At 41.8% G+C, this 25,869-nt stretch overlaps 1 protein-coding gene across 1 annotated transcript; it reads right to left on the bottom strand.

Annotated features, from left to right (window-relative positions):
• Positions 1-110: 110 nt before the first annotated feature.
• Positions 111-19,011, bottom strand: DUSP4 (dual specificity phosphatase 4). Its single transcript, XM_070938477.1, has 4 exons — positions 18,380-19,011; positions 9,747-9,883; positions 5,141-5,360; positions 111-2,588 (listed from the first exon to the last, which is right to left on the bottom strand). Exons 1-4 carry the CDS (start codon positions 18,816-18,818, stop codon positions 2,203-2,205), a joined length of 1,182 nt encoding a protein of 393 aa, XP_070794578.1. The 5' UTR covers positions 18,819-19,011; the 3' UTR covers positions 111-2,202.
• Between the last annotated feature and the right edge of the window lie 6,858 nt (positions 19,012-25,869).

Here is a 25,869-nt window from a genome sequence, read left to right as displayed (position 1 = left end):
GAACCTGGCTTCCTCATTGTCAGGAGGTCACATGATGACATGACTCTGGGACACTGCAACCATTGTAAGTACACAAAAAAGAATGAGCCTTTTAATTTTCATTATGAAAGGTAACCACAGCTGAAAATTTATTTCAACTAATTATCAAGCAATAAATTAAACATGGTCACAATCTAAAAAAAACACACATGCAATTTAGACATTCTATATAAAATATACACAATTGGGCTGGGTGTGGTATCAAAAACTTTGACTGAAGGGTAGGCCAAGTCGTGTTCGAAGGGGTGTGCAAACTTCCCATATTGTGCCCACAGGAGGCAGAACCTACAAGATCCTGCCTGTGAAAACACTTATCATCCATAGGCACCTGACGTGCTACAGTAAAAATAAGCTAATCTTTAAGGAAGTCAAATATGTCTTCAGAGTAAACTCTCCCAAGCTATATAATCATCAAGGAGCAAAACATGAAACATGAAACCATTCTATTCTGAAAGACTAGCTTAAGTGTAGAAGATTCATGTGACTATCTTTGGCATAACGTGATGGGTCCAATTTGGGGTGGGGAGAGCAATGTGGGACTAGAGAAAGACCAGGAGTCTAGCTCAATTTTACAGTGAGGATATACCTCAAAAAGAAATGAGGGCTAAATCCCAGTAGGAATTGTATGTTTTACTCAAAAGTCCTACTTAAAATTGGCTTCAGTAATAAATTGGAGGAGTTTGATCTGAATAAAAGGGTATATCCTTGCTATCTAGAAATCTTACAGGCTGGCATCTCTCTTGAAGAAAAAATATCTCCCTACATGCCCTTTCTCTTAAGGTTGCTGTATAGAACTTAGTTTCCATGTTACGTAGGATTCCTGGGGAGGGAGAGTGCAACACTTGCATCCTCTTTGAGGAGGATTATTTTATAAAGCAGTGTTGCTCAACCATAGTAAATTTATGAAGTGTGGACTTCAATTCCCAGAATTCCCAAGCCAGCATGCCTGGGGAAGATTCAGCCTTTCTTAATCGGATTCTCACCAAATATTCTGATAGCTACTATTATCCTTAAAACTTGGCTATACCGACTGGAGCTTATGAGACTTGAATATCTTGTCACATCACCCTCAGAGGCAAAAGCTGGGAGGACAAGCAAGCATTTCCAGGTTTGCTGGCATTTCCCAAGTTGTCTCAAAAAATAGTATCTTCCCTATGTTCGTAAATCTGAATCCATTATTTTTTTTCATTTTAAATTACTTTCAGACACATGGAAGGAATCTGAAAGTCACTTCACAATGAGCCTTCAATTCTTTTCTCTTTCTTTATGCAAAACCTCAGCTTAGCAAAACGGATGACATTAGGATATGTTATAAACTCCAATCAAGAACTCCAAAAACCAGGCACTTTAATAAAATACGTCTACCCTAGGGGTTGCTGCTGATACAAGGTGATCAGGTGCAGGCACTAGGAGAATGCACATTTCAAAACCAGATTGGACACCTTGTCTAAACCCAAGACTTCTTGCGTGTTTGTTAAAGCAGCCCTTGATTCTGGCTTCAAGCAAGCCTGATCAAAAGATGCAGCTACTTTTAATAGCTGCTTTATTTAATGCAACTATTGCTTATGCAGAAGCCTGAAAAAGACAAGGTGTTTCAATAAAAAAAAGCAGAGAGGGGCTCTGCTCACATAAGAACCAAAACTTTCCTTCCCAATCATTTTTGAAGTGTGCCCTGCCCTAGCAGGCTCTTCACACATACGCAGATACTCCAGCCTGCTCGCCTTCACATAGTTGGAGACTCTAGGTTCATGCTGGCTGAAAATTCTGGAATCTGTAGTCCAAAATATTGGGAGCACTGGCTCAGATTAACACAACTCAGCCTGATGTTCAACCACATTCGAGCCTTTGACTTTCTTTTGTCTTCTCCCTCCCCAACACCCAAAAACATTATCAGGACTTTGAAACTTCAAGCTTTTTATATTTTATATAGTTTTAGAAAATGAGGTAAAACATCTTGCCAAGAAAGGACATGCCGGAACCCACTGCCCCACTAGGTTCCGTTCTAGCTGCAACGTTGACCATAATTGCTCTGTCTTTGGTGCATTCCATTTGGCTGTAGGGGAGGGAGGGGCAGAGTTTTTTTTATTGCCGATAGTGATTGCCAACGGGGCGGTAGGATTGTGTCCTTCGACGTCCCTAGGTGTGACCCCCCAAAGGCTTACTCTAGCAGGTGGGAGAGGTGGTGATAGGGCTATGCAGATAAGGAAGGCTGCTCGAAGTGGAATGCACTGCCACAGAGACGGGGAAACTGAAAACGAACTGGGACGTAGGTGTGGAGGAGCTCTTCCCCCTTTCTCTTAGTGTTCCTGAGGGGCTCACAGCCTCAGCAGCACACGATGTGGTCAGCACTTGGGATTCAAACTGAAGCAGTTGACCCATGAAGCTGAAGTTTGGAGAGATGATGCTCCGACGTTGCTTGACAAACTCAAAGGCCTCCTCAAGCTTGACTCGCTTCTTCATGATTAGATAAGCCAAACAGATGGTAGCTGATCGGGAGATGCCAGCTTGGCAGTGCACAAGCACCCGTCCGTGACAAACCTTAACAGCATCTAGGGGAGCAGAGCAGAAGCATTAGCACATTTCAATCCTTAAAATGCAACTCTGACCCAACTGCATTGCTGTAAGACACAATTCCTCCCAGGCCCTTGGAAATCTCGCCTGCGCCCACTTTATTTATTGGATTACTTTATTCCAAGTGGCCGGCCAATTAGGCGGCTCTGTAAATCGTCTAATAAATAAAAAGAGTATAATTTAATAATGTCTTTTACAGCATGTGAAAGGTGCTCTTCAAAGGAAATATTAATTACACTGTCAATCCTTTCAAAATATGTGAAAAAAATGTCTGGAAGCAGGGAAGACGCCACATATGCCTACCAGTAGTTAAGGATGTACAAATATCCAAAGCCACAGGAATCAGCTTTTCTTATGTGGAAAGGTTTTTTTTTTAAAGGGCAAGGTACATTTAAATCGCATCTCTCTAACTCTCTATCTCGCTATATCTCTATCTAGTCTCCAATATTACAATCTTTAATACCCTTCGGTTGAATGCAAGCAAAACATCCCTCAAAAAGTATTTGTGCAGTTAGGCCAAATATCTACCCGGGACTCCCTCCACGGGAGGTAAGCTGTTTCTAAATGTAGTTCTAGATATCAAGGTGTGATATACGGTATGCACAAAGCAACCTAAATTATGTTGCAATTTTGTGTGGATTATTCATATCACAAGAATGGAAGAATGAATAGTGACTAGGAAGATCTCCCTCATTTGTTTCAAAAAGGAGATCTTTCCAAGAAACTTGGAGAATAGCTTTCTTTATTCAAGCTCAGTTCTGAATTTCCTGCAGAAGTTAAATCTTGGCCTCAAGTGAGGCTCCTGGTAATATGCAAGAATTCTGCTGCGCTTATCAAGTTAACTCCCCCCTGAGTCAATTGGATTGAGATGGGTGGATATTCAAAAATATCTCTCCCCCCTCATAAAGCATATTGTTACAATTGGAAAAAACTCAAAAAACTCTGGAGGGGTGTGTCTAGTAGTCCTATTATCTGATGTTAGAAAGTTGGGGAAACAGCTTTTAGTGCTACTGAAACTCTGTAGCTTCTTCCCTCCTGCCGTGCCCAGAAACAGCACTCTGGGGCTTTTGTTCTGTTTGATACAGCAAAGGAGCAGATGTAATAGGAAGGCAGAAAGACTAGGCTCAAAGAGATCTAACTAACATGCGATAGTAAAAGCTGTTGAGAACATTGCTTTTAAAAAAAGAGCGTCTTCTGTGGTACACAAAGAAAGTGTCACATCCACAAAAAGACACGGCATGGTGTGAGCCAAAATTCTGCATCCTGAACTAGAAAAAGGACAGTCAAATCAGGGATGAAATGTTCCCGGTTCAGACCGGATCGCCCGATCCGGTAGTGATGGCGGCAGGTGGTTTGGAGAACCGGTAGCAAAAATCCCTGCCTCCCCCCCCCCCCAGCTGAGCCGCGTGATCATCAGAGGCTTTTTTTTTTTTTTTACTTTTAAAAGGATTTTTTCTACAACCTCTTCTGACGAAAAAATGCTTTTAAAAGTAAAAAAAAAGCCTCTGATGATCACGCGGCTCAGCTGGGATTGTCAGAGGCTTTTAAAAGCATTTTTTCTACAACCTCTTCGGCCAAAGAGGTTGTAGAAAAATGCTTTTAACAGGTAAAAAAAAGCCTCTGACGATCCCAGCTGAGTTGCCTGATCATCAGAGGCTTTTAGAAGCATTTTTTTCTGTAACCTCTTCAGCCAAAGAGGTTGTAGAAAAAATGCTTTTAAAAGTAAAAAAAAAAAAAAAAAGTTGGCTACGCCCACTGTCACATTACACACACACACACACACACACACACGACCAACCTACGCTGACAGAACCGGTAGTAACAAATTTTACATTTCACCACTGAGTCAAATGCTTTCTGAAGAATACAGTTCTAGGATTAGAAACTTGGGCCCTACAACTTGCATCCAATTGTGGCAGTCCTCATTCAAGTAGAGAGCTTTTTTCCTGCGGCAACACCCCCATTTATCGAATTGCTCCCCAGCAAGACTTGATTGGTGCACACATTAGCACCATTCAGGCAGCAGGTGAGAACCTATTTTCCCAGACTTCTTAATTTGGCTTTTCATTTGTAGGTTTTTAGGTGCAGAAAGAACTGCCTTGCAGCTGCCTAGTTTATTGATGGTTTCTTTGGCTTTGTGTGTTTGTGTGCACATGGACTAACCCATGAGTCAGTCTTGACTCCTGATGACCGCCTGCTCAAGTAGCCCCCGTGTTCTTGGCAAGGTTTTTCAGAAGTTGTTTGCCATTGTATGCTTCCCAAGGCTGAGGGAAAGGGAACAGCCCAAGGGCACCCAGCTGTCTTTGTGTTTAAGTTAAGGCTAGAACTCACAGTCTCCCACTTCTAACCTGATGCCTTAATCACTACTCCAAACATTTTACTTGCTTTTATTGTTTATGTTTTTATTCAATTTTTTAGTATGCTTTGCTGTAAATTGCCCAGGACATTAGCGATTCGGTGGCTTAAATTTAATAAATAAAATAAAATCCAATCATCTCCACCAACATTCCATACTTCACCATTATCTTACCTATGTATTCAATGGCTTCCATGAACCAGGAGCTGATGTCAGTTTTGTGATTATCTTCTACTGGAATGCACTTATATTGAAAGTGTCCTTCGAAGTGGTTGGGGCAGTCCGATGAAACATTTAATAAAGCCGTGATTCCCAAGGCCTCCAACATGTCCCTCCGAGCTGCATGATGAGCACTGCCAAGGAAAAGGAAAGGCAAGATTTCCACTGGGCCACCCTACGTCAGAGGGAAGAAATGAAAAAGAGGGAACAGTGTAAGAAACAAGAAAAGCACTGGACCTCATGAACAAAAAAACAATACACCGGCAGTGGTCTACATCTCGCCAATTCTTTCAAAAAGGACATCACCTGAACTTCTATAGGCTCCTGTCTAGATGCACATCGAGTGTTCTCCACTGGGAAATGTTCTCATCTTGCTAATCTAATTTTTTTAACATTCAATTATGATTTGCTGGTCACACCTGCTCATCTATTTCATATAGTTTTAGCTCTTCATTATTTCATAATTTAATTTAAATAGATTAAATCTGAAATTTGGCAATAAAGGAACTTGCCCACCCTGCTAAGAAAAGATGGAGTCATGAGTCCTGATGCTCTCTGACAACTCAGAAAATATTGTCCCAAACAGCCAACAGTGTTCACCCACTTTATGGCTTCTTTTCACTAACCTCAAGATACTGAATATTACTCCCATAACTACATTGTGCTTTAACTGTACAGGTTGCAACTTGTTCTTTCCACACCTACATTTCAGTCCAAAAACCAGAGACTGTCACCACACAGTCTCTGCTGTTTGCAGTTAAATTACATTTATAGATTGCCAACCATGAACTACAGAAATTTGTCCACGGTTTTGATATTACCCACCATTTTTAATATTCAAAATCCCCCCCTCCTAAACCCAAACTGGGGAATCAATGTTTATATTCTGCACTTTGTACTTAAAATGACAGAACAAAAATGGGTGCTAGCAAAAATGCCTCCCTAAATTTTATTTAGAAGTGCCAGCATGCTGAGTCACCGTGAACATGTAACTCCTAATAGGTTTTTTGAACAGACCCGCTGTGAAACATATACCCAAGGCTCCATATCAGTTGCTGACAGCAAAGGAAAAAAAAAAGCACATTTACTGCCCTTCTCCAAATAAACTTGCGTATCTGCTAGCAAATAACTTTGGAATGCACTTTATCACTTCCTTAATGACAGTACTGTTGTTCTTTGTACGTAACTCTGCACTGCAGGTTTGGTTCAGTGTGCTAAGCTCAGACTAAGCCAATACAGTGGCCTGCTTGCTGTACTAGCAGCTAGAAAGGGTTTCATCAATCATCTCTGGCTTCATCCACTTGAAGTATTTCAGGACTGAGATTGGCAGAAGATAGCAATAGCACTTAGACTTATATACCACTTCACAGTGCTTTACAGCCTTCTCTAAGCGGTTTACAGAGTCAGCATATTGCCCCCAAACAATCTGGGTCCTCATTTTACCAACCTCAGAAGGATGGAAGGCTAAGTCAACCCTGAGTCACTCAGATTCGAACTCCTGGAGTGAGCAGTGAGTTAGCCTGCAATACTGCATTCTAACCACAACGCCACCACGGCTCTTTATCACAAATGAGGGCAAGTCTACTCCACTACAGTATTATCTCTGGATAACCTGGGACCTGACTGCTTCAGCCTATATGCATTCCAAGGAATAAGCTGTTCTTATTGCTTAATTTCTGCTACATATGCAATCACATGACTTGAGGAGTTGTTTCATCGCCTCTTTGTCAGTGTGTGGATTTGTACATTCCTTGATTATAAGCGTATTAATCTCTTCTTGAGGGAAACATATGTGCAACAAACTTAGTGGCAGAGAGTTAACGTTAAAATAATTTTATCTCAAAATATATGGATTTTGGAAATAAATTACCTCCCTTTCCTGTCCCTGAACATGATACGTTACTCAATACATTTTCTTTTTTGGAAAGTATGCAGGTTTATGGCACCTGAACCTTAAAGTACTTGTGGGCTAGAATTTCTAATATTAGGCAGAGAAAGCTCACTAAGTTCCAATTAACCACAAAGATCATTCACCCTAGAAATTACACAAGGAACTCTGTTAGTGAACCAGGGTTTGCCAGAATTAAAGCCATCTTAATCAAAGCAACCTGGTCTTTGTTTTTGTTGATGCTGTTGTAATTAAGATACTTTATGATTAACAGTTAGTACATCTGCATAAATGCACTACATATACACACAAACACACTTTGATGTAAAATAACATACATCTGCTGTATGTGATTTTTGGGTTGCAAGTTATTTTATCTCAGTTTCACAACTGAATGAAATCAGTTGTACCTTTTTCTTTTCAGGTCTTAGCTTCTTTGTATAAATCTCTGGATCTAATTTGACAAGCCAAAAGGCAGTTTGCAACACAACATGAAGAAGAGTCTAGAAGAGGTTAAGGAAAGAGTATCACATAACTTTATAAAATACCCTGCTCAGGAGGCCATGTCTTAATTTTATTGATTCAATCGCTATCCACTGCAGGACAAAACTCTCATACAATCCTTGCTTAATATCCAGCTGCTTATCAACCATTCAAAGTTATCATGAAATCCCCATCCTTCCAAAGTTACAACCCATTCTCAAAGTAAGTGTATCACATACCCCCTGCAGTCAAGTGATGTTCCATAGGGCAGGGTCCACAGCACAAAAGGCCTGCTGCCTACGTCCCACCAGATATATAACTGCTTAGTAGATGAGACCAGTAGCATACCTCTGCTGCTCAACCTGATGAAACGGATAGATGTAACTAGGAAGTGGTACATCCTCAAATAACTTTGTCTCAGGGCATGTAGGGCATTAAAGGTCAAATCCAGCACCTTGGATTGTACCCAGATTGCAAACTGACAACTGGCTGAGCTCATGGAAAAGAGATGTAATTTATACCATACAAAGGCAGACACAACCGTGCAGCCGCATTCTGCACTAGGTAAAGCCTCTAAATACTTTTTAAAGGTATTACAGCGTATCACAATCATTCATTCTAGAGAGGACCATGGCATGAGTAAATGCAACTAGAGCCTCAGGGTGCAAGGAAGGTTGCATCTGGAACACAACAAGAAGTTATGCAGTACAAAGGCCCTGCTAGCTATGACTGCCATCTGCTCCTCCAGCAGGAGTCATGATTCTAGAAGGAACCCCAGATGGCAAACCAGGTCTGTTTGGCCAATACCATCCAACACCAAAGATGGTAAAATACCAGATCCAGAAGGCTTCAAACCCTGTAAACCTCGGAGTCCTTCTTTCTGGGGAGGGCTCTGGTCATCTTAAACAAGACCACTGGGTGACTGCCTGCAGATGCAATAAGGGCAGAGAAATCTCCCAGAACCATTAGTTCGGTTGACTGAATCAAGAACCTCAGGCAGGGAGGTTACTGCTAGGTTCCTGCTACTCGGCAGGAAGGCCTGGGACAGTAGCAATAATCCCAACTGATTCCCAACTTCAAGAACAGGGTCTCACATCATACCCCTTAATCTTGTCTTAATCTGGCTCTAACTCTAGAGCCAACAGCGCTTCCCCAAATAAACCATATCTAGCCTACACATCTTTATTAGGGGGCCAAGACACAAAACATGGGTCCAATCAAGAACATCAATGCATGATACGCAGGTCCTACCCATTTTCTTTGTTGGGCTAAAAAGCACATACAGAGACTTACAGATTTGCATCACTGTGCACCCATCAGAAGCACATCTGAATCTATCTTTTCAAAAAGCAGAAGCAAAGAAAAGAAAAAGTGCAATAAAAACTTTGCCCTGTTTCTCAATTAGATAGATTTGTCTTCCCATTTCACTTCAATTGACAACAAATTACCGAGAGCTTTCTGGTCAACAATGCTGTGCAGAGGGAAAAGAAACTTATGTTGTTTGTGACCACACATCAAGCAAGTTGCTTTGATTTCCCTCTAGTGCTTCACTATACTACTAAATTTATATTGCCCAATATGAACAAAGTCATGATTAAATTTTGGAACAGATGAGAAAACCTAGAGTTACATCCCCACATGACCACGGGACTCACTGCATGGCTTAGGACCAATCTACATCTCAGGTCAATCTATCTCACAAGGTGAGATACAAAAAAAGAGGAGACTCCCCCACCATACTAGAGAAAAGTATAACAACTTGCCTGTATAGATTTGGAGAACCTGAAATTCCAGCCCATGTGTTCCTTCAGTGTCCTTTCTACAGCTACTTGTGCTCAACTCTCATAACTTTATTTGCCAACAGAAGTTCCATCAGTGATTTTGTTTGCTTTGTATTACCAGATCAGAACCTTAACATCTCCGGAAGGATTGCAAAACTTCCTACAGCTGCCATTGCTTTACGCAGAAAAATACTGTCTTGATTTTAGCATTTTATAACTATAAAAAACACATTTTACCTTGGATGCTGCTCTGCATCATATATGACTCACCATCAAGCATGATTAAATTAAACTCAAGAGGAGAACCCCCATGTATATCACCAGAGGGATATGGATGCCATCAATAAATAAAAGGAAGCTTTTTGCCTCAGACAGCAGAGAGTTTTGAAGCATAGAGAAGTCAGCCTACCTGATCATGCTGTGGTGTCCCACAGGAACTGCAACTATGGTCCAGATGCTCCACGGGTGCCAAAGTAGAGGCTGATGTAAGAGATTTTGTCTTTGTGCAGAATTCTGGATATTCTGACTGGAATCTTTCGTAGCCACCTGAAAGTAAAAAAGAAAACATACCAAGTGGTGGTCATCATTTACAAGATGCTACAGATTTATTCAAATATTACCAATGCACAAGTAGACACAGAGGCCGGCCCACCTCCAACATATGCACAACATGCATAAATGTGTATTCAGACTTACATACTAATGTCCATCGCCACAGATGTTTGCTTAAAAGCAGAGGAAGGGATGGTGCCACATGATGGCAATGATATGATTCGTTTTAACAAAAGGGATAGCAAAGGCAAGGATGTTTTGAAGTTTTTAATGACATTGTGTAAAACTGTTTATGAAGTTTTCTTGGCAATAGTATGAAATCTTCTTTTGGAACTTTGACTTTCCACAACTTAGGATTTCCTTGGTGATGACCCATGCCAATTAATCAAGCCTAATCAGGTTCAACCGTGCATGGCTTCCTAGACTGACTAAAACTAGCCAGTTTTAGCAGAAGACTGGAATTGCACTCAAGACTTGGCACAGGTGTTTTCAAAAGATCTCCTGCAAGGTATGTTACTGATACAGATCCCCAATTCCCCTGCCCATTTCTCCTGCTCGTTTCCCATCTGTTATATCAGTGCCTTACAGGAAAAACAAGCTGCTGTTTGTATTTATACAAAGCTGGCTTTGACTTCAAAAATAATTAGCTGATCTTATGGCTGTAGAGACAAATCAAATATCAAATGAAGACATGGGTCACACCACACTGGATGAAATAGAGGACAAAGAAAAAAGGCTGAGATCAACACGCGCTACTTTGTTCGAAACCTTCTGACTGCTGGCTATGGTTAATTGTGGTTTCTATTCAATGAAAGGAATCCTTGGTTAATCTACAGAGGCATTTATGTATAAAGGAAATATTGAAGAGCTGTCAAAGCATAACAGCCAAAGAAATCAAAAGGACCAGAGTCCAAGAGGGCTATCATGAAAGCAATAGCAATCAACTGGCACACCAGGATAGTACAGGATGTAATAAAGTGATATATGGTACCACTATTGGTAATCAAATACAATTTCTAAAAATGTACTTTCAAAAAACTAAGCATCTGAGAGAGTAATAAAAAACTCAGTGCAGAGGAATGAAATGTGATTTACTGTTGACTAAAATTAAAGGTAGAGCTTTATCGAATTATCAAAGATAATTCTTGGTTAGCATCTGGATATGTCCATGTTTGCTTGGCACTATTGCAAATAAGGCTGGCCTCTACATTCTTTCAAATTACTCTCTAACATCACTGACAATCTTAATAAGGGTTCCCAAATGAAGCTTTTAGGTGACCAGTGGCAATTAGTACCAACCTTTGGGAAATTGACTTATAGTACAGGAAATGTGAGAGGAAGGTGCCCACTTTCCCAATTTAATTTTTTAAATTGTTTTTAATAATCTGCCTAATTAATGAATGGTTTTTTGGGAGGACAACAAAAACCACAGCAAAATGTAATCATGTGACATCACGATTCTATAACCTTTTGTAAATGCAAGCCAATTTCCTGCAATGCAATCACATGACTGTGCAGCAGTTAACTTCAAAGATGAGTCATAAGTAACTTTGAGTTTGTCATAATTTTGAATGGTCATTAATCAACCGTTTCTACGTTAAGTACTACCTGTACTCTAAAAATACAATAAAACTGAGTATGTGATCATGAATGTTTGGTTACCAAGGAATTGGTACCGTGTTTCCCTGAAAATAAGACCCTTATATTTTTTTGAACCCTGAAATAAGCGCTTGGCCTTATTGCCATGCGCTCAAAAGCCCAATTGGGCTTATTATCAGGGGATGCCTTATTTTGGGGAAAACAGGGTAATTTCATGAATGTTGGAAGGTTACCAAGGAACCTACCATGACTTACTTTACATCTTCAAGCTTCATTTGAACCATGCCTACTTTTTTGGTGTCTACTTTTCACTACTCACTGCTTTCCCTCCCACTATATGCATATAGCTGTAGCTAAGAATATTATTCATTTATCTGTCAATATTAAGCACCTCCCCCCTCCCCCATTGTTAGTTTCTAAGGTGTCAAAAGTTTTTGTTTTAGCTACCATATAAATTAACATGATTATACTTCTGGAAAGTTTACAGCAAATTTGTTAACACACAGTCCTCTTAGTGCAAAGTCCATTTTTTACTTCTGGAGTCACTCAATAGTGAAATAGGCAGCATATAAATTTAATATATACTTTACAACCATCAAAAATTGCCAAACTAGTAGAACTCCCAACTTCTGGGTCAATTTTATTTATACAATTTAGAGATTGCCTGATCCAGGTAGCAACAAAATAGAAAACCAGGTCATGCATATCCTGTAGCAAATTGGCTCCAGGAGACATGATTACCAAAAATGATGAGTACCAAACAAATTTTTCCCATATGGAATAATGTAGGCAGCCAACATTGACAAGTCCTAGCTTGTATGTTGACTACCAAATGAATGATGAGTACCAGACCAGGACAAAATTTTCGTGTCAAAATGATTAGAGTACCAAATTTGATGAGTTTCAAAGCAGTTGAGTACCAAGACACTACTGTGTATATATAGAGTAAAATAAGGAGCCTACAGCAGCTCAACAAACACCCTTCTCAAGGCCTTGCACAGACAAACCTACATGGGCTGCAAAAGAACACCTGCCATGTTAGGAGCTGGGGCTGGTCAGTAGTATGTCTTTCAAGGTGATGGTGAATTTATTACTTTCTTAAAAACTCTGACAGACGTTTTTTTTTAAAAAAAAAAACCTTCACAAGGATGCTGCTTAGCTGGCTGGCCACACATCAGGCAGCCTTGTCATAGACTTTCAGAAGATTAGGATAGAAGCCATTCTGGGAGCGCCCAGTTCAAGAGGGCAGATCCTGCAATAGAGCAGCCATGCTTCCTAGACTCTAATAGATCATCTTGTTTGATCAGGGGAATTTATTTTTTATTTACTTTATTTTATTTCGAATTTATATACCGCACCTTCTCCCGAGGGACTCAGGGCGGTGTACAGCCAGCTAAAAACATACAATACAAACATTAAAAACAATTAAAAGGATATATATTAATTTGGCCCCAATTTAAAATGACAAACCAGTTAAAAATGTTTTTTTAAAAAATGTTATGTTAAGCCAGCCCGGCTTGCTGGAAAAAGAAAGTTTTAAGAGCACGGCGGAAGGCACCAAGGTCTTGAATTCTCCTTATCTCTGGAGGCAGCTGATTCCAGAGGGTAGGTGCCCCCACAGAGAAGGCCCTCCCCCTGGGGGTCACCAGCCTACATTGTTTGGCTGATGGCACCCCGAGGAGGCCCTCTCTGTGGGAGCGCACGGGTCGGTGGGAGGTCATCGGTAGCAGCAGGCGGTCTCGAAGATAACTAGGTCCTATGCCATGGAGCGCTTTAAAGGTGGTGACCAACACCTTGAAGCGCACCCGGAAGACCACTGGGAGCCAGTGCAGCTCACGCAGGAGCGGTGTTATGTGGGAGCGCCAGGCAGCTCCCGTAATTACCCGCGCGGCCGCATTCTCGACCAGTTGGAGCCTCCGGGTGCTCCTCAAGGGGAGCCCCATGTAGAGAGCGTTGCAGTAGTCCAGGCGCGAGGTGACGAGGGCATGAGTGACTGTGCACAGGGAATCCCGATCAAGAAAGGGCCGCAACTGGCGGATCAGGCGAACTTGACAAAACGTCCCCCTGGCTACCGCCGTCAGATGTTCCTCTAAAGGCAGCTGCGTATCCAGGAGGACATCCAAATTGCGCGCCCTCTCCGCGGGGGCCAAAGACTCGCCCCCAATAGTCAGTGATGGAGTCAACTGACTATATCGGGATGCCGGGAACCACAGCCACTCAGTCTTGGAAGGATTGAGCCTGAGCCTGTTCCTCCCCAGCCAGATCCGCACAGCCTCCAGGCACTGGGACATCACTTCAAGGGCAGCATTGGGGTGCCTGGGGTGGAGATGTACAGCTGGGTGTCTGGTGGGCCGAAACCATCAGAGAAGGATAGTCCCTCTAATAACCAGGCTCTATGTCAGGAAAGGATTTATAGGTGATAGCCAAGACTTCATAATGCACTTGGAAGTCAACACGCAACCAGTGCTATTTGCAAAGCAGTGGTACCCTATGGGCATGATATGGCATGCCATCGCTGCTCACACCTCCGCATTCTGGACCAGGTGTAACTTTTGGGTGGTATTCAAGGGCAGTCCAATATAGACTGCACTGCAAGTGTCCATCTTTGGAGTGGTTACGGCATGAATGACCATAAGGCATCCTGAATTAGAAATGGGCACTACAGACACACTAAATCGGTGATGGCTAACCTTTTTGCCATTGCGTGCCAAAAGCGGGGGGGGGGGCGCGGGAGGAGACGCACGCGTGTGTGCCAACACCTATAATTCAATGCGCCCTAACCCCGCACATGCATGTGCAACTCCCCTGCGTGACCCCCGCTTTTGGCACGCGATGGCACAGTCGGCCTACCAATGGTAGGCCCGTTTTTCATCCTCCCCAGGCTCCAGAGGCTTTCTTGGGGCGGGACTGGAAGTTAGGAAACAAGTTAAGCTAGGGCAACGCTCGCATGCCCACTAATATGGCTCCACGTGCTACCTGTGGCATGTGTGCCATAGGTTCGCCATCCCTAGATGAATCTTTTCAAAGGCCTTCTTGGGTAAAGTTGCCTCCTGGTTCCAAAGTACACACCAGTGTCAAATGGGAAAGTCCTACTCCATCCAAAACTAAAGATGGAAAATTCTGGGAACTGAGGAACCCAAGTATCCACAAGTACTAGGTCTTATAAGGATTGAGACCAAGTCTGATTTGAACAACCTCTCCTCCAGACAGGACATGGACCATATCACATGCATGGCTCTGTATCAAGACATATCATTAGGTATCATTACCATGCTGGTCATATTGAACTCCCAAATGATAGATGACCTCACCCAGAAGTATCATGCAGATGTTAAATACAAAAGTGACTTTCAAACCCTGAGACATTCTGCAAATGACAGGCTGTGCTTATGACCTCTTCCTTCCATCAATACCCATTGCAACCAACAAATCAGGAAGAACCATCATAATATGGTGCCCATCATTCCCAGCTGGACCATGATTAATGCTAGTGAAAGCTGCTGAGAAATCATGGAGCACTACACATCACCCTCATTTGAGTTCAGCCAAATGTCATTAACAAACACCCCCCAAATTGTGATTTTATCTTCCCAGGGACAGCAAGTTCTACCATTCATACAGAAATGCAATGCTCTTCTCCACCACATTAATTTTTAGTGTGAGTAATTTCACCTTGTCCTACAGAAATGCCCACACTGAGAAGGCTTTTAAGTACAAGGCCGTCATCCTTCCCCTTCCTCCATTATTTTATTTATTGATTTATTAAATTATATCAACTAACCCAAGGATCGTAATGGATCAAGGTTTCTTGGTCCATAAGCCACAGGAGGAGATGTTATAATAAAAGTGGCTAAAATGCACATAACACTAGGGTATTCTATGAAGAAGGCTGATCCAGCAAAATACCTTGCATTCTCTAGGTCAGATCTCAATTACAACAAGCAAGTTTTTCCCCCAAAAACCTATTGGAGGAAGCTAGAAAAGTAACAGGAAAGAGACCCCTCCTCCCCAGTTCTGAAGTGTCTGTAAAAGTATGGTAAGATAAATGTAGCAATTCCTCTAAAAATTTTGAAAGATTAAGCATTAGCAAATATTTTCTATCAACCTCAGAGTTTGTAGGAACTCTGCCACTGACAAGATCTTTGAACAGTACTATTGCAAAAATGCTCTATTCCCAGAGCAGTAAGCTAAAAATAAATTGCATTTAATTGTTCAATAGAATTGACTCCCAGTATAAAAAAAATCTTGAATTTAATTGGATAAATAAAAACAGGACTGTATACATTACAAGGCTACATGCAAAATGATCTTTCCAGTAAGGTTCATATTCTACATATACCCAATCCAAACATGGAACACCAAGTTAGGTAAATTAGTCAAATGTTCATAATTAATTCTAGCTTTGTTTAGCATGGCCCAGGAGAAACCAAGGCCATCATGAAAAAACTAAATTCTAAAGAGAATTCAATTTTTGATCCTCTAAAATTGGCTGAGGTTTGTCCCTATAAAGAGCCTAAGGAGAGCCCTCCACTTTCCAAGGCCTTCCCCAACCAGTTCCAACTTTAGCAGACATTTTTTTCAGCAAAACTGCATTGCAACATCAAGCATTTCCTGGAATCAGAAGGACAGGAGGTTTCTATAAAGGTTGGGAATTAGCTACAAGAATTCCAACAATGGCAATTGGGTAATTAGATAACAAAGGTTACAACTTAAAGCCCCAATCTTGCTAATCATCCACGATTTCAACTGAAGTGAAACACAAAGGAAGCAAAGATGCAAAAAGAACTAATCAGTTGTCAAATGAGTACAAATGCCTTTTGAAATTGATCAATGGAATTGGTTTATTTTGACTTTTTGTCTGCTATAAACATGGCATTAAAAGCCATAGAGAATTGTTCCGTGAATCATTTCTATTTTAAAGAGAGCCTCCCTTATATTAGAGATTATAACCACTTATCTCAAGACTCAAGTTTCATTTTTTTTCATCATCACTGTTAGTTTCAGTAATTAGCAAATCTATTGATTAAAGTGTAGGCCGTAGGGCTTTCTGTTCATCTATAACACAAGGTTTTGAAAATGTTTAAATTATATTTGAGGGGACTTATGACCACTGTCTTTCCAATGTCCCTTAGAAGAAGGAAACCATAAAATAAATCCTATTCTGAGCTGGAAAATTTTGGCTAGGGCTATTTAAGGACTCAGCGTTGCAAAGAGGGGAGGGACTTTTCCACAGAAGCTCATAAGAACTTCCTTCCAGAGGACACAAATACAATCCCTGGAGACATGGCACTACCCCTACAGATAGAACTGTAGGGCTACTTCCCACCACTACCACCCTTATTCTCATGCATTCCTAAGGGGAGAGGCCATTAGGGGAACAATAAAACAGGATCTCTCACCCTTTTCCCTTCCACCCACCCAAAGCTTTTGTAATTCAAAAGGTCACCAGCTGCCTTCATGCACACAACCAGCTAATAAGTCAGATGGGCAGGAAATACCCCCCTCCCCTCCAATACTGCCTGGTTTCCTTGGGCCACACCCAAGCAAGAAATGGGAACTAGCTGAGGGGCAAAGATTACAAGGGAAACCATTATTAATCAAAGCATGGATTTTTGCTAACTCCCCCCCCCAACACCTTAGATAACCCAATTCCACAACTGAATGGTTTTTCTCGCTCTGGTCAGTTTCCCAGCAGCTTTTCTCACATACAGCTGTATAAAGGCCACATCCTGTTGACTGCTGGACTATTTACTTTATTTTGAGGGCAATTTGACTGCCTGGCAAGCTCTGAGTTGATAAACAGTGGGACCCTCCCAAGCCATTTTCTTCCAAAAGTTGATCAAATGCCTTTTAGAAAAGGCTCCCTTTGGGGATTAGGAACACAATCCTACCCTTCTTTCCAGAAGTCTTTCCTGACTTCTTTGCCAAACCAGGGGGCAGAGAGAAAAATCTGAGAAATTAGGTTGAAAACCTCTAAGTGAAATGAGTCTGCAGGAACCTGCACTCGGTCCTTCCTTTTTTGGTCGGTCTGAGAAATTCTCTCTAGGAGCCGAAGGAAGGTTTCCTATCGTCCTGATTTCTGCTGCTGGTTTTCTAATAACGGGCGTCTTACACTTTGCCCCGAAGCCCGAGTCAGGTGGCGGACGGAGGGGCGCAAAGCCAAGCGAGAGAACAGCCGCGGGGCCCCTTGGCGTCATCGCTGCTCAAACCACGCCAGAGCAGAGCGCTCCCCCACCGTCCCCCGCCCGCCAGACGGAAGTGAAGAAGGGCGTGAGAGGGGACTGACACGCGGCTCACACGTTGTGCCCTTCGAATGGGTGGGATTTAGACCTCCTCCTCCTCCTCCTCCCTTCATTCCGCCCCCGGTAGCGCTCACTGCCGAGTCCCCACATCCTTTGCAAGAGAGCAGATAAGACAAACGGCGACTTAGCAGGGACGGATAGGAGAAGGGCCCGACTCGAAGACTTGTCTCCGAATCGGGCCCTTTTCTCTCTCCGACCCGGCTAAGTCGCCCTTTCAATCCTCCTCCTTCAGTCCGACCACGCTAAGTCGACTTGTCTCCGTCCAACTCCAGCAAAGCAGGCACGGCGGGGTCCTTCCAGAGGAACCTGAATTATAAACCTCCAGCCTTTGAGAGTCCCGCGTCTTCCAAATCGCGAGGGGCGAGAGGCACAAGCTTCAGCGGCATTGTCCTTCCCAGGCTGTACTAGGGATTTAAACCCCGGGGGCTCCGCTCATTCCAACCGGCCCTTTTAAACCCATAATCCGCTGGATGGTCTGGCTCAAACCGGGTCCAGCGGACGGGAAGTGAGTCTTAAGGGCCACAGTGCAAACGCCTGACCCCACTTCCCAGCTAACACCGGTATTCGTGCGCACCCCCCACTCCCTTACCTTTCAGCAAGCAGATGTTGGTGTGCTCCGTGTCCTTGCGCAGCGCCCGCACCACCAGCGACACGGTGCTATCCTCCCGCAGAGACTCAGCCCGCGGGCTCCGCTCGTCGTACACGACCACGGCCGAGTAGAGACCCGAACGCAGGCGGGAGCGCACCTCGTCTTCCGCCGGGAGGATTTGCTCCAGGCTGATCGACCCTTTGGTCCGCCGTCGGACGATGGTGTTGCACCTCACGTTGAGAGCGCCGCGGATGTAGCCGGCGCTGTGAGCGAGGAAGGGCCTGCAGTCCAAGAGGAGACACTTCCCGCCAGCGGGAGGAGAGGAGGAACTGGTGGTGGTGGTGCCGCCGCCGTTTTGGTTGTAGCTCCCGCCGTTGCGGTCCCCCCGATGCAGGAGGTGCCGAAGCACGTTGCAGTCCATCTCCCGTAGCTCCACCATGGCTGCGGGCTCTGCGCAGGCTCCTTCCTGGCCCGGGAAACGGCTAAGGCCTTAGAACATTTTGCTTCCGCGCCGTATCAGGCTCAAGTCATTAATAACGGAGCTGCTGGTAGTGGCAATGCTCCCCGCACGCTGGCTCGAGTGCGGGGGAGGATTCCTTTTACTACCTCGCTCCGCCCCCCACATCCTCTCCTCTCTCCTTTCCCTTCTCTCCGGCCTCGAGCCTCATTCTTGCTTCGGTCGCTGTGAATGGAACGCAGCCGGGTCTGCCGACGTCACAATGAGAGGGGGAAAGAAAAAGTAAACGGCGCTTCGGTTCGCCTTCATTCATTAGAAAGCTTACGGCAGGGCGGGGTTTATGGCCGTTTCTTCCTCAGAGGGAACGTTATTTACTTTAGGCAGCCGCCGGCTTTAAAGGAAAACGCGGAGAGTTGGATTGGGTCACTGGTGAAAGGAGGAACGGTTCATCGACAAGCATGCGAGGTTCGTGGCGGCCCCGAACCTCTCCCAACAGGCTATTGACTAGCATTGTGTATGCTGGCGTGTGACGGTAATAAACATTGGTTTGCAGATTTTCATAAACCATTATATAATTCTAGTAAAAAAAAAATCAAAACAAGCCCCTGGAATAATAATTTTACAGGGACTCGCTATAATATATATAAAACTTGCAGCCACTTCTCTTGCTTTCCCTCAGTCTTTTTTTTTTTCTTTTCTTTCAGTTGCCAGGTTTGGTGATTAAATGAACCTGAGTAATCTGGTTTCTGTAAAAAAAAATTTTAAAAAAACGGGGGAAAAAATCCTCAGGGGTGCATGGATTTAGCTCACCATTACTAATTTAACTGATCTTCCTGGGACCCTTTCTGGATACCTTTCGTTTGATTTCAAACGCACCAGCATTTGTAGAGTGGACCTCTTGTGAATCACATAAGATTGAATCACATAATTCACATTCAGTACTGGGAGGAAAGGAGGGTGACGGAGGAAAATAGTGACCTTGTCATCTTGACCGGCTGTGGTTTCCTGTTGTACTTCTGATTTGTCATCTCTTTTTGTAGCAATATTTTATCATGGGTGTAACTATTATAAGGGCATCATTAAAATAGGAAATCTCTCAATTAAAATCAGTGGGCCATCAAAGGTCTTAAGAGCCGAGTTGGATTTTCTCCCAGGTTGAGTTCAGTAACAAAATGATTTAGGCTTCTCTATTTTTTTTTTTAATCTATTGTAATTGAAACTAATTTTATGTGTGTGGGGGGGTAGTGGTCCAGGGCAATATTCTCTTCTGTCCCTGTCCAAGGCTCTGAATTCTAAAAAGACATATCTGACCATTTATTTAATGATCTCCTATTTCTACTCAAAAAGTGTTGAACAAAACTAGAGGATCCCAGATCTTCCAAAATAGCTAAGAAAGGTGTTCTTTGATTAAATCTTTCTAATGGCCAGCACCAAGAATATAAGGGTGCTTTCAACACCAGTTTCATAACATCTGTCAGATTCTCTCTCTCTCTCTCTCTCTCTCTCTCTCTCTCTCTCTTTCTCTCAGAGAGAGAACACGTATGTGTGTTTCCTGAGGGTGTAACTTTAACTCTGTTGAGGCAATTGAAAAGTTCATGTGGATATGTAATAGTTGCATATTAGGAAGTCATATGAATTGCCAAAGCAATATGTTACTCTCTCTCTTATACAACATAAATAGTAATTACCTTGGGGATTTGTATTGCCTTTTCAAAGTGAGGAGTTTCCATTCCACACCTAGTAATTATAATGTGTAAGGCACTCTCAGCAGTCTCTCAGGGAAAGTAAGAAAGGTGTGTGTGGGAAAGGAGGTGAACTTCTCTCTCAAACATGAAAATGAACTTATTTCAGTTGCCAATTTGAACTAGTTTTCCTTTTTTTAATGTGTCTGGTTAACACACACGTGATGGGATGTGCCTTCCTATTACACCTGGGTCATCCAGTGAACCTTAACTCCCCTAATTTTAAAAGAGGAAATAAGTGTGCATCTAATTGAAGTAAAGATATATTCATGTTTCTTTGGCTAAATTAGCTTAACCCTGATCTGGTGGCTTCCAAATATGTTGAACAACATAGACATTATAAATGATTAATGGAAGCACCAGATTGAAAAAGATTGGTTTAGGAAGCCCCCAGATTTCTACTATACAATATATGTCTTTATTTTTTAAAGCTTATTTTTGAATTTCAGTCTGCTGTTTTCTGCAGCCATCTTCCAGAGATAATCCTTCATGCTATGCAAGATGAGATCCAATAATATGCATTTCAGCATTCACAATTTAACTACACAGATGAATGCGTTCAGCTTGATCCAGCTAGTTATATATTAATATTCCAGGTATAGTACGATAGGTCTGCTCTTAATTCTATGCATATTGGGGTGAAAGTAAATCCAGCTGAATTAAATAAGAGTTCACTATATGAAATCAGTGTCTGAATCATGTCCATTGTCTAGCACTTGATATTAATTTGTCATTGTTCTTCCTAAAATGTGGTTTTCATAATGGGATTCAGTATTCTAGGTGTTGTCTGAGAAATGCAAAATATAAGAAAAGGATGATTTGTCTAGATTTTGATTTTTGTTTATGTAGGCTAGGATTGTATTTGCTTTTTGTAGCAGCAGCATCTTGTTGGCTCATGTTCAACAAAGGATCCACCAGGTCCTTTTTTTGCACTTCTCTTGTTTCTGTCTCTGACCAAGAAGGGTGCCACCACACATTATTTTTATCATACAACCAGAAAAAATATATGTTCTGGCAATTATCAATTCATTGGGATCCTGAGACTCATAGACTTGAGAGCAAATCCTATTCTGAAGTCAAAGGCTCATGTGATCCTCTGAACTACAGCCATAATCCATGCAGTCTGACCTCCTTTCATTTTTGGGCTGGCCATGTGTTTTGACCTTGCCCTTTGCATATCTCTCAACTCCCAGCAATTGGGTCAATCTTTTTGAAAATCAAATGTTTATCTTAGAGGGCATTCTGAGACTTGTACCCACATGAGTTTGAGTCCCAGGATGTCACACCAAGGAAAGAAAAAAAGCTATTTTACTAAGTCATGGGAACCATGATTTCAGCTTGACATTTTTTAAAATGTAAGGATATATTCAGTGCTCATTAACTAAGGAATCCTTAAAGGATTTGGAAGTTACCACAGCATCCTAATCACATTGACCGAAGTTCCTAATACTTGAGCATTGGGAAAAATGACTTTGTTTGCAGCAGAAACTAGTTCTGCACATTATTACAGTGATGAAATATAGTTTGGAATAGTATTAAAAAGAATAACAGCAGCAGTAACATCAAATATTTCAAAGCTGTTTTTAAGAAATAAGGCCAGGCAAGAAGAACATTTGGAGTGTTTGAATAGATAAAGTATTTTAAAAGTATTTTAATAATATAAATGTTAGAATGAATATTTCTGAGCAATTTCCTTTTCCAATAGATTTTGACTCCACTGTGCCATCACCTTGTCACATTGTCCTTGTGCTGGCTTATCCAAAGGCTGGTTTTGTTTTTTTTTTGGACTGTCAAGAACCTTGCTTTGAGCAGTTCATTCTGTCTCAAGCCAAGTAAATAGCTAACCAACCATGACTGATCTAAACAAGCTTAGCACATTTGAGCCTGTTTGTGGTTGTATGAGAATCCCAGGACTGTAGGCTAGTCTGAATAGCTGAAAAATCCTTATGGTTGCCAAGAAAACAATATGAAGTACAATGAAGTCACAAAGAATTGGCTTCATTTGAAAGGGTTGTTGCAAACCAAGCAACAAAATCGAACTTGATAAGTTTCAGGTTCTGATAGATCTTTGCAAATGATCAGTTTTGTGAAGAACAGATTCATCTATATGGATGAGTCTGAGCTCAAGCTGCTATTCCTCTCCTCCATTCTTGAAGCATTTACCAAGGCTGGCCTTTTTATCTTGGTATCTAATCATGATGACCCATAGAAACCCCAGTTGATTAAATAGGTCTGCTTCTTTTTTTAATCTGCTTAACTGATTTGATGGAGAATCCAGAATGGCATGTTATTTAATATGCCAATTGCAGTAACTGCTGCCTGTCCAAGTTGCAAGTATTTCCCAAGTGTTTCCTAATATGGTTGGAAATATTGCTATAATTTCTTGGGTAATCTGGAGCTTGGGTGATCAAGAAGAAAAGGCATGAAGATGACAACTTGCTGAATACTAAAGGAGCAAATCAGGACATCTCTTTACCCTGCCAAACTATATATCATCAATTCTCACAAGATTTGTGAATTCTCACTTGCCAGGTTTAGGAGAATTCAAATGAGAACGACAAAATCTTGCATGATTTCACAGTGCCAAGATTCGGGCCAATTTCATTTTTTTTCTCAAATGACACTGCTCATGGCTCGAATCACCTACAATCTTCTCAGGGACCACCAATACTCTCCAATCTACACAAAAATGATTTTATGCCAATGTTGTTTTACAGTGGTGTATATTTTATATTTGCCACTAGAAATAGTCTAATAAAACTTCTACAGCAGGCATAAATCAATAAAATGTTGAAGTGCTACGAATTCTTGATTGATTCTCACCAGAACATGTTTCAAGTATCCTCTTAAATATTCACCAGTTTGCTGCCTCTGACCTTGGGAACCATATTTAAATTGTTACCACCACTGTTGACCTTCCATCAATCTCAGCAATTCAATTTCTCCTCACATCAACCCATTCTTACTTTTAACTATTTGTTCCACAAAAACTCATGCTGATACAATCACTTTTAATCAATTCTCCATTAGTTGGGTTGCCCTGGAACTTGCAAATACACATATGGATGTGTGTGAGACTTCAAAGTTCCATCTTGCAAATACTGTACTATAACTCTTACGATGCTATGTGAATGCCTGCAAAACGGAATGCTCCCTTCAGACACATTGCATCATGAATTGCACCGTACTCATAAATGATTTATTTGTGTTTATACAACTTGGTACCAGAGCTGATCAATCTGAAATACGTTTACACATTCCTGAGTAATAGTCCTATGACGTCAGCAGAACTCAGTCACAAATTCTTCTAAAAGGATATCAACCAGAGCTCATGTAATTCTTGGGCAAGTACTTAATAAGTTTGAGAGAAGCCACTCCAGAAAAACTCTCAATTGTGTCTTTACCTTAAGTCCCTCAAGAATTTCTATCCAGAAAAAAAAAACCCAGCTTGATTCTTCAATGCAGGAAAGACTTTCAAAGAATCATCCGCTTCATAAGGCTGTAAAAGCCTGAAAAGTAACAGAAACAGAAAGTTGATTGGTTCCTTTCTTCTCTTCTCCAGAGTCCGGCTGGCCATTACAATGGTGGAAGTGGTCTGCAAAACGCTTTGGCTGAAGATCCAGGAGGAATTTGAGCAATAGAAAGTGTTGAACTGCCCTACTGGCCCCTCCCTAAATAGTCTTCCTGAGTTTCTCTGTCCTTTATTTGCCCAAAGGGGAAGATTTTAGTCCTGAAAAGCAATTCTAAAGCACCATTCATTTCCTTTGCTGCAAACCTAAAGGCCTGGCTTTTATCCTGCAGCTGCCAGGAAGGAAATCAAGGAAGGAATCCAGGGGAAATGAATTGTTACTGGCAACAAAGTTATATGATGGAATCTCAATAGATCTCTTGAATTAAAGCAGGAAGATGTATGCAGTTGGGAACTGTCAAACTGACACATCTTCAAGGACTCGGTATTGCAAATTGGCACTCTCAGCCTCATCACATTTACTTGGATTCAGGCAACCTTGATTTTAGTACTATTTATTTCTAAGTATTAGAAATGCAGTTTCAGTTTTAGTGCCAAGGGATAAATCAAACTCTAGTTGTAAATTTTAGAACTGCTTTAAAATTGAGAGCCATCTTCCTTTCCCCTCAATGCTAAATTTGAAGTGAGATCTAATGTGATATTAGCATGCCTAGTTGGAAAGCCCTAACACAACCTTGGCAAACTCTAGTTGCAATGTGAAAAGTAAGATCGGCATATCTAAGGAGGCTGTTGTACTGTAAGGCCATCTAACAAATGCTCAGATTCACATATCATTCTTACTCCTTTTTTGGAGGATGGGTAATCACAGGACCATGCTGAAGAAAATACTAGATTATGAAGTCACAAAATGTGTGAATACATCTACAGCAATAGGAAATTGTTTAAAATATACCATAGCAGAACCTCTTCACCTACAGCAATATTAGAAGTATATGTAAAAATGTGGATGAGATTACCTGAAAGTATGGGAATCTTGTTTATCAAAGGGAAGTAGGTCATGGCTTCCTGTGAGCAAACTTGAGTTTGTTGCTATGTGAAATGGTCTCAAACATCCCAGAGCTTTGGTCCAAGAGCACAAAATGGGTTTTTAACACCTTGGCATTTGCGCTCACAGGCAAATGCAAAAAGTCAGCTGTTGAATATTCACAGGAATTGTGGATAGTTTACTTGTTCGCATGTTATGGGTCATCCGTATAGAGCAAAAAGCAAGGATCACACAATATGGAAGGAAGTTTTACAGCTGCTTATACTACAGAAAGACATCCTGAATTGGTTTCATTCTGACATTACCTTGCTTCCCTTCCAGAATTTTACAAAAGGGTCCAGATTTTACTAGCCTCTTCTGGAAAGCAGGCTGTTTCCCTACAAGACATTGAATTGTCTTTTTAAAATAAATTGATATAGACTGTTTGCAGTGGTGGATTTCAAATTTTTTTACTACCGGTTCTGTGGATGTGGCTTGGTGGGTGTGGCATGGCTTGGTGGGCGTGGCAGGGGAAGGATACTGTAAAATCTCCATTCCCACCCCACTCCAGGGGAAGGAAACTGCAAAATCGTCATTTCCTCCGGATCAACTGGGGCTTGAGAGGCAGAGAATAGATGGGGGTGGGGCCAGTCAGAGGGGGTATTTACTGGTTCTCCGAACTACTCAAAATTTCTGCTACCGGTTCTCCAGAACTGGTCAGAACCTGCTGAAACCCACCTCGGACTATTTGAGTTTAGATCTTTTTATTGGAATATGTGTTTTTGTACACTTTTTCTT

Source organism: Pituophis catenifer, unplaced genomic scaffold (genome assembly GCF_029215685.1).
Source record: "Pituophis catenifer annectens isolate HBS135680 unplaced genomic scaffold, rPitCat1.0.hap2 SCAF_2, whole genome shotgun sequence".
Taxonomy (NCBI): domain Eukaryota; kingdom Metazoa; phylum Chordata; class Lepidosauria; order Squamata; family Colubridae; genus Pituophis; species Pituophis catenifer.
Note: the sequence above shows the minus strand (reverse complement) of the source record. Positions and strands in the feature narration are given on the sequence as shown.

Excerpts from the sequence above, each read along its gene's own strand:
- DUSP4 (XM_070938477.1), bottom strand. The coding sequence starts at position 18,818 with ATGGTGGAGCTACGGGAGATGGACTGCAACGTGCTTCGGCACCTCCTG. Across the intron at positions 9,884-18,379 it reads CAACATCTGCTTGCTGAAAG|GTGGCTACGAAAGATTCCAG; the intron begins GTAAGGGAGTGG and ends TTTTACTTTCAG. Across the intron at positions 5,361-9,746 it reads GGACACCACAGCATGATCAG|GGTGGCCCAGTGGAAATCTT; the intron begins GTAGGCTGACTT and ends CCTCTGACGTAG.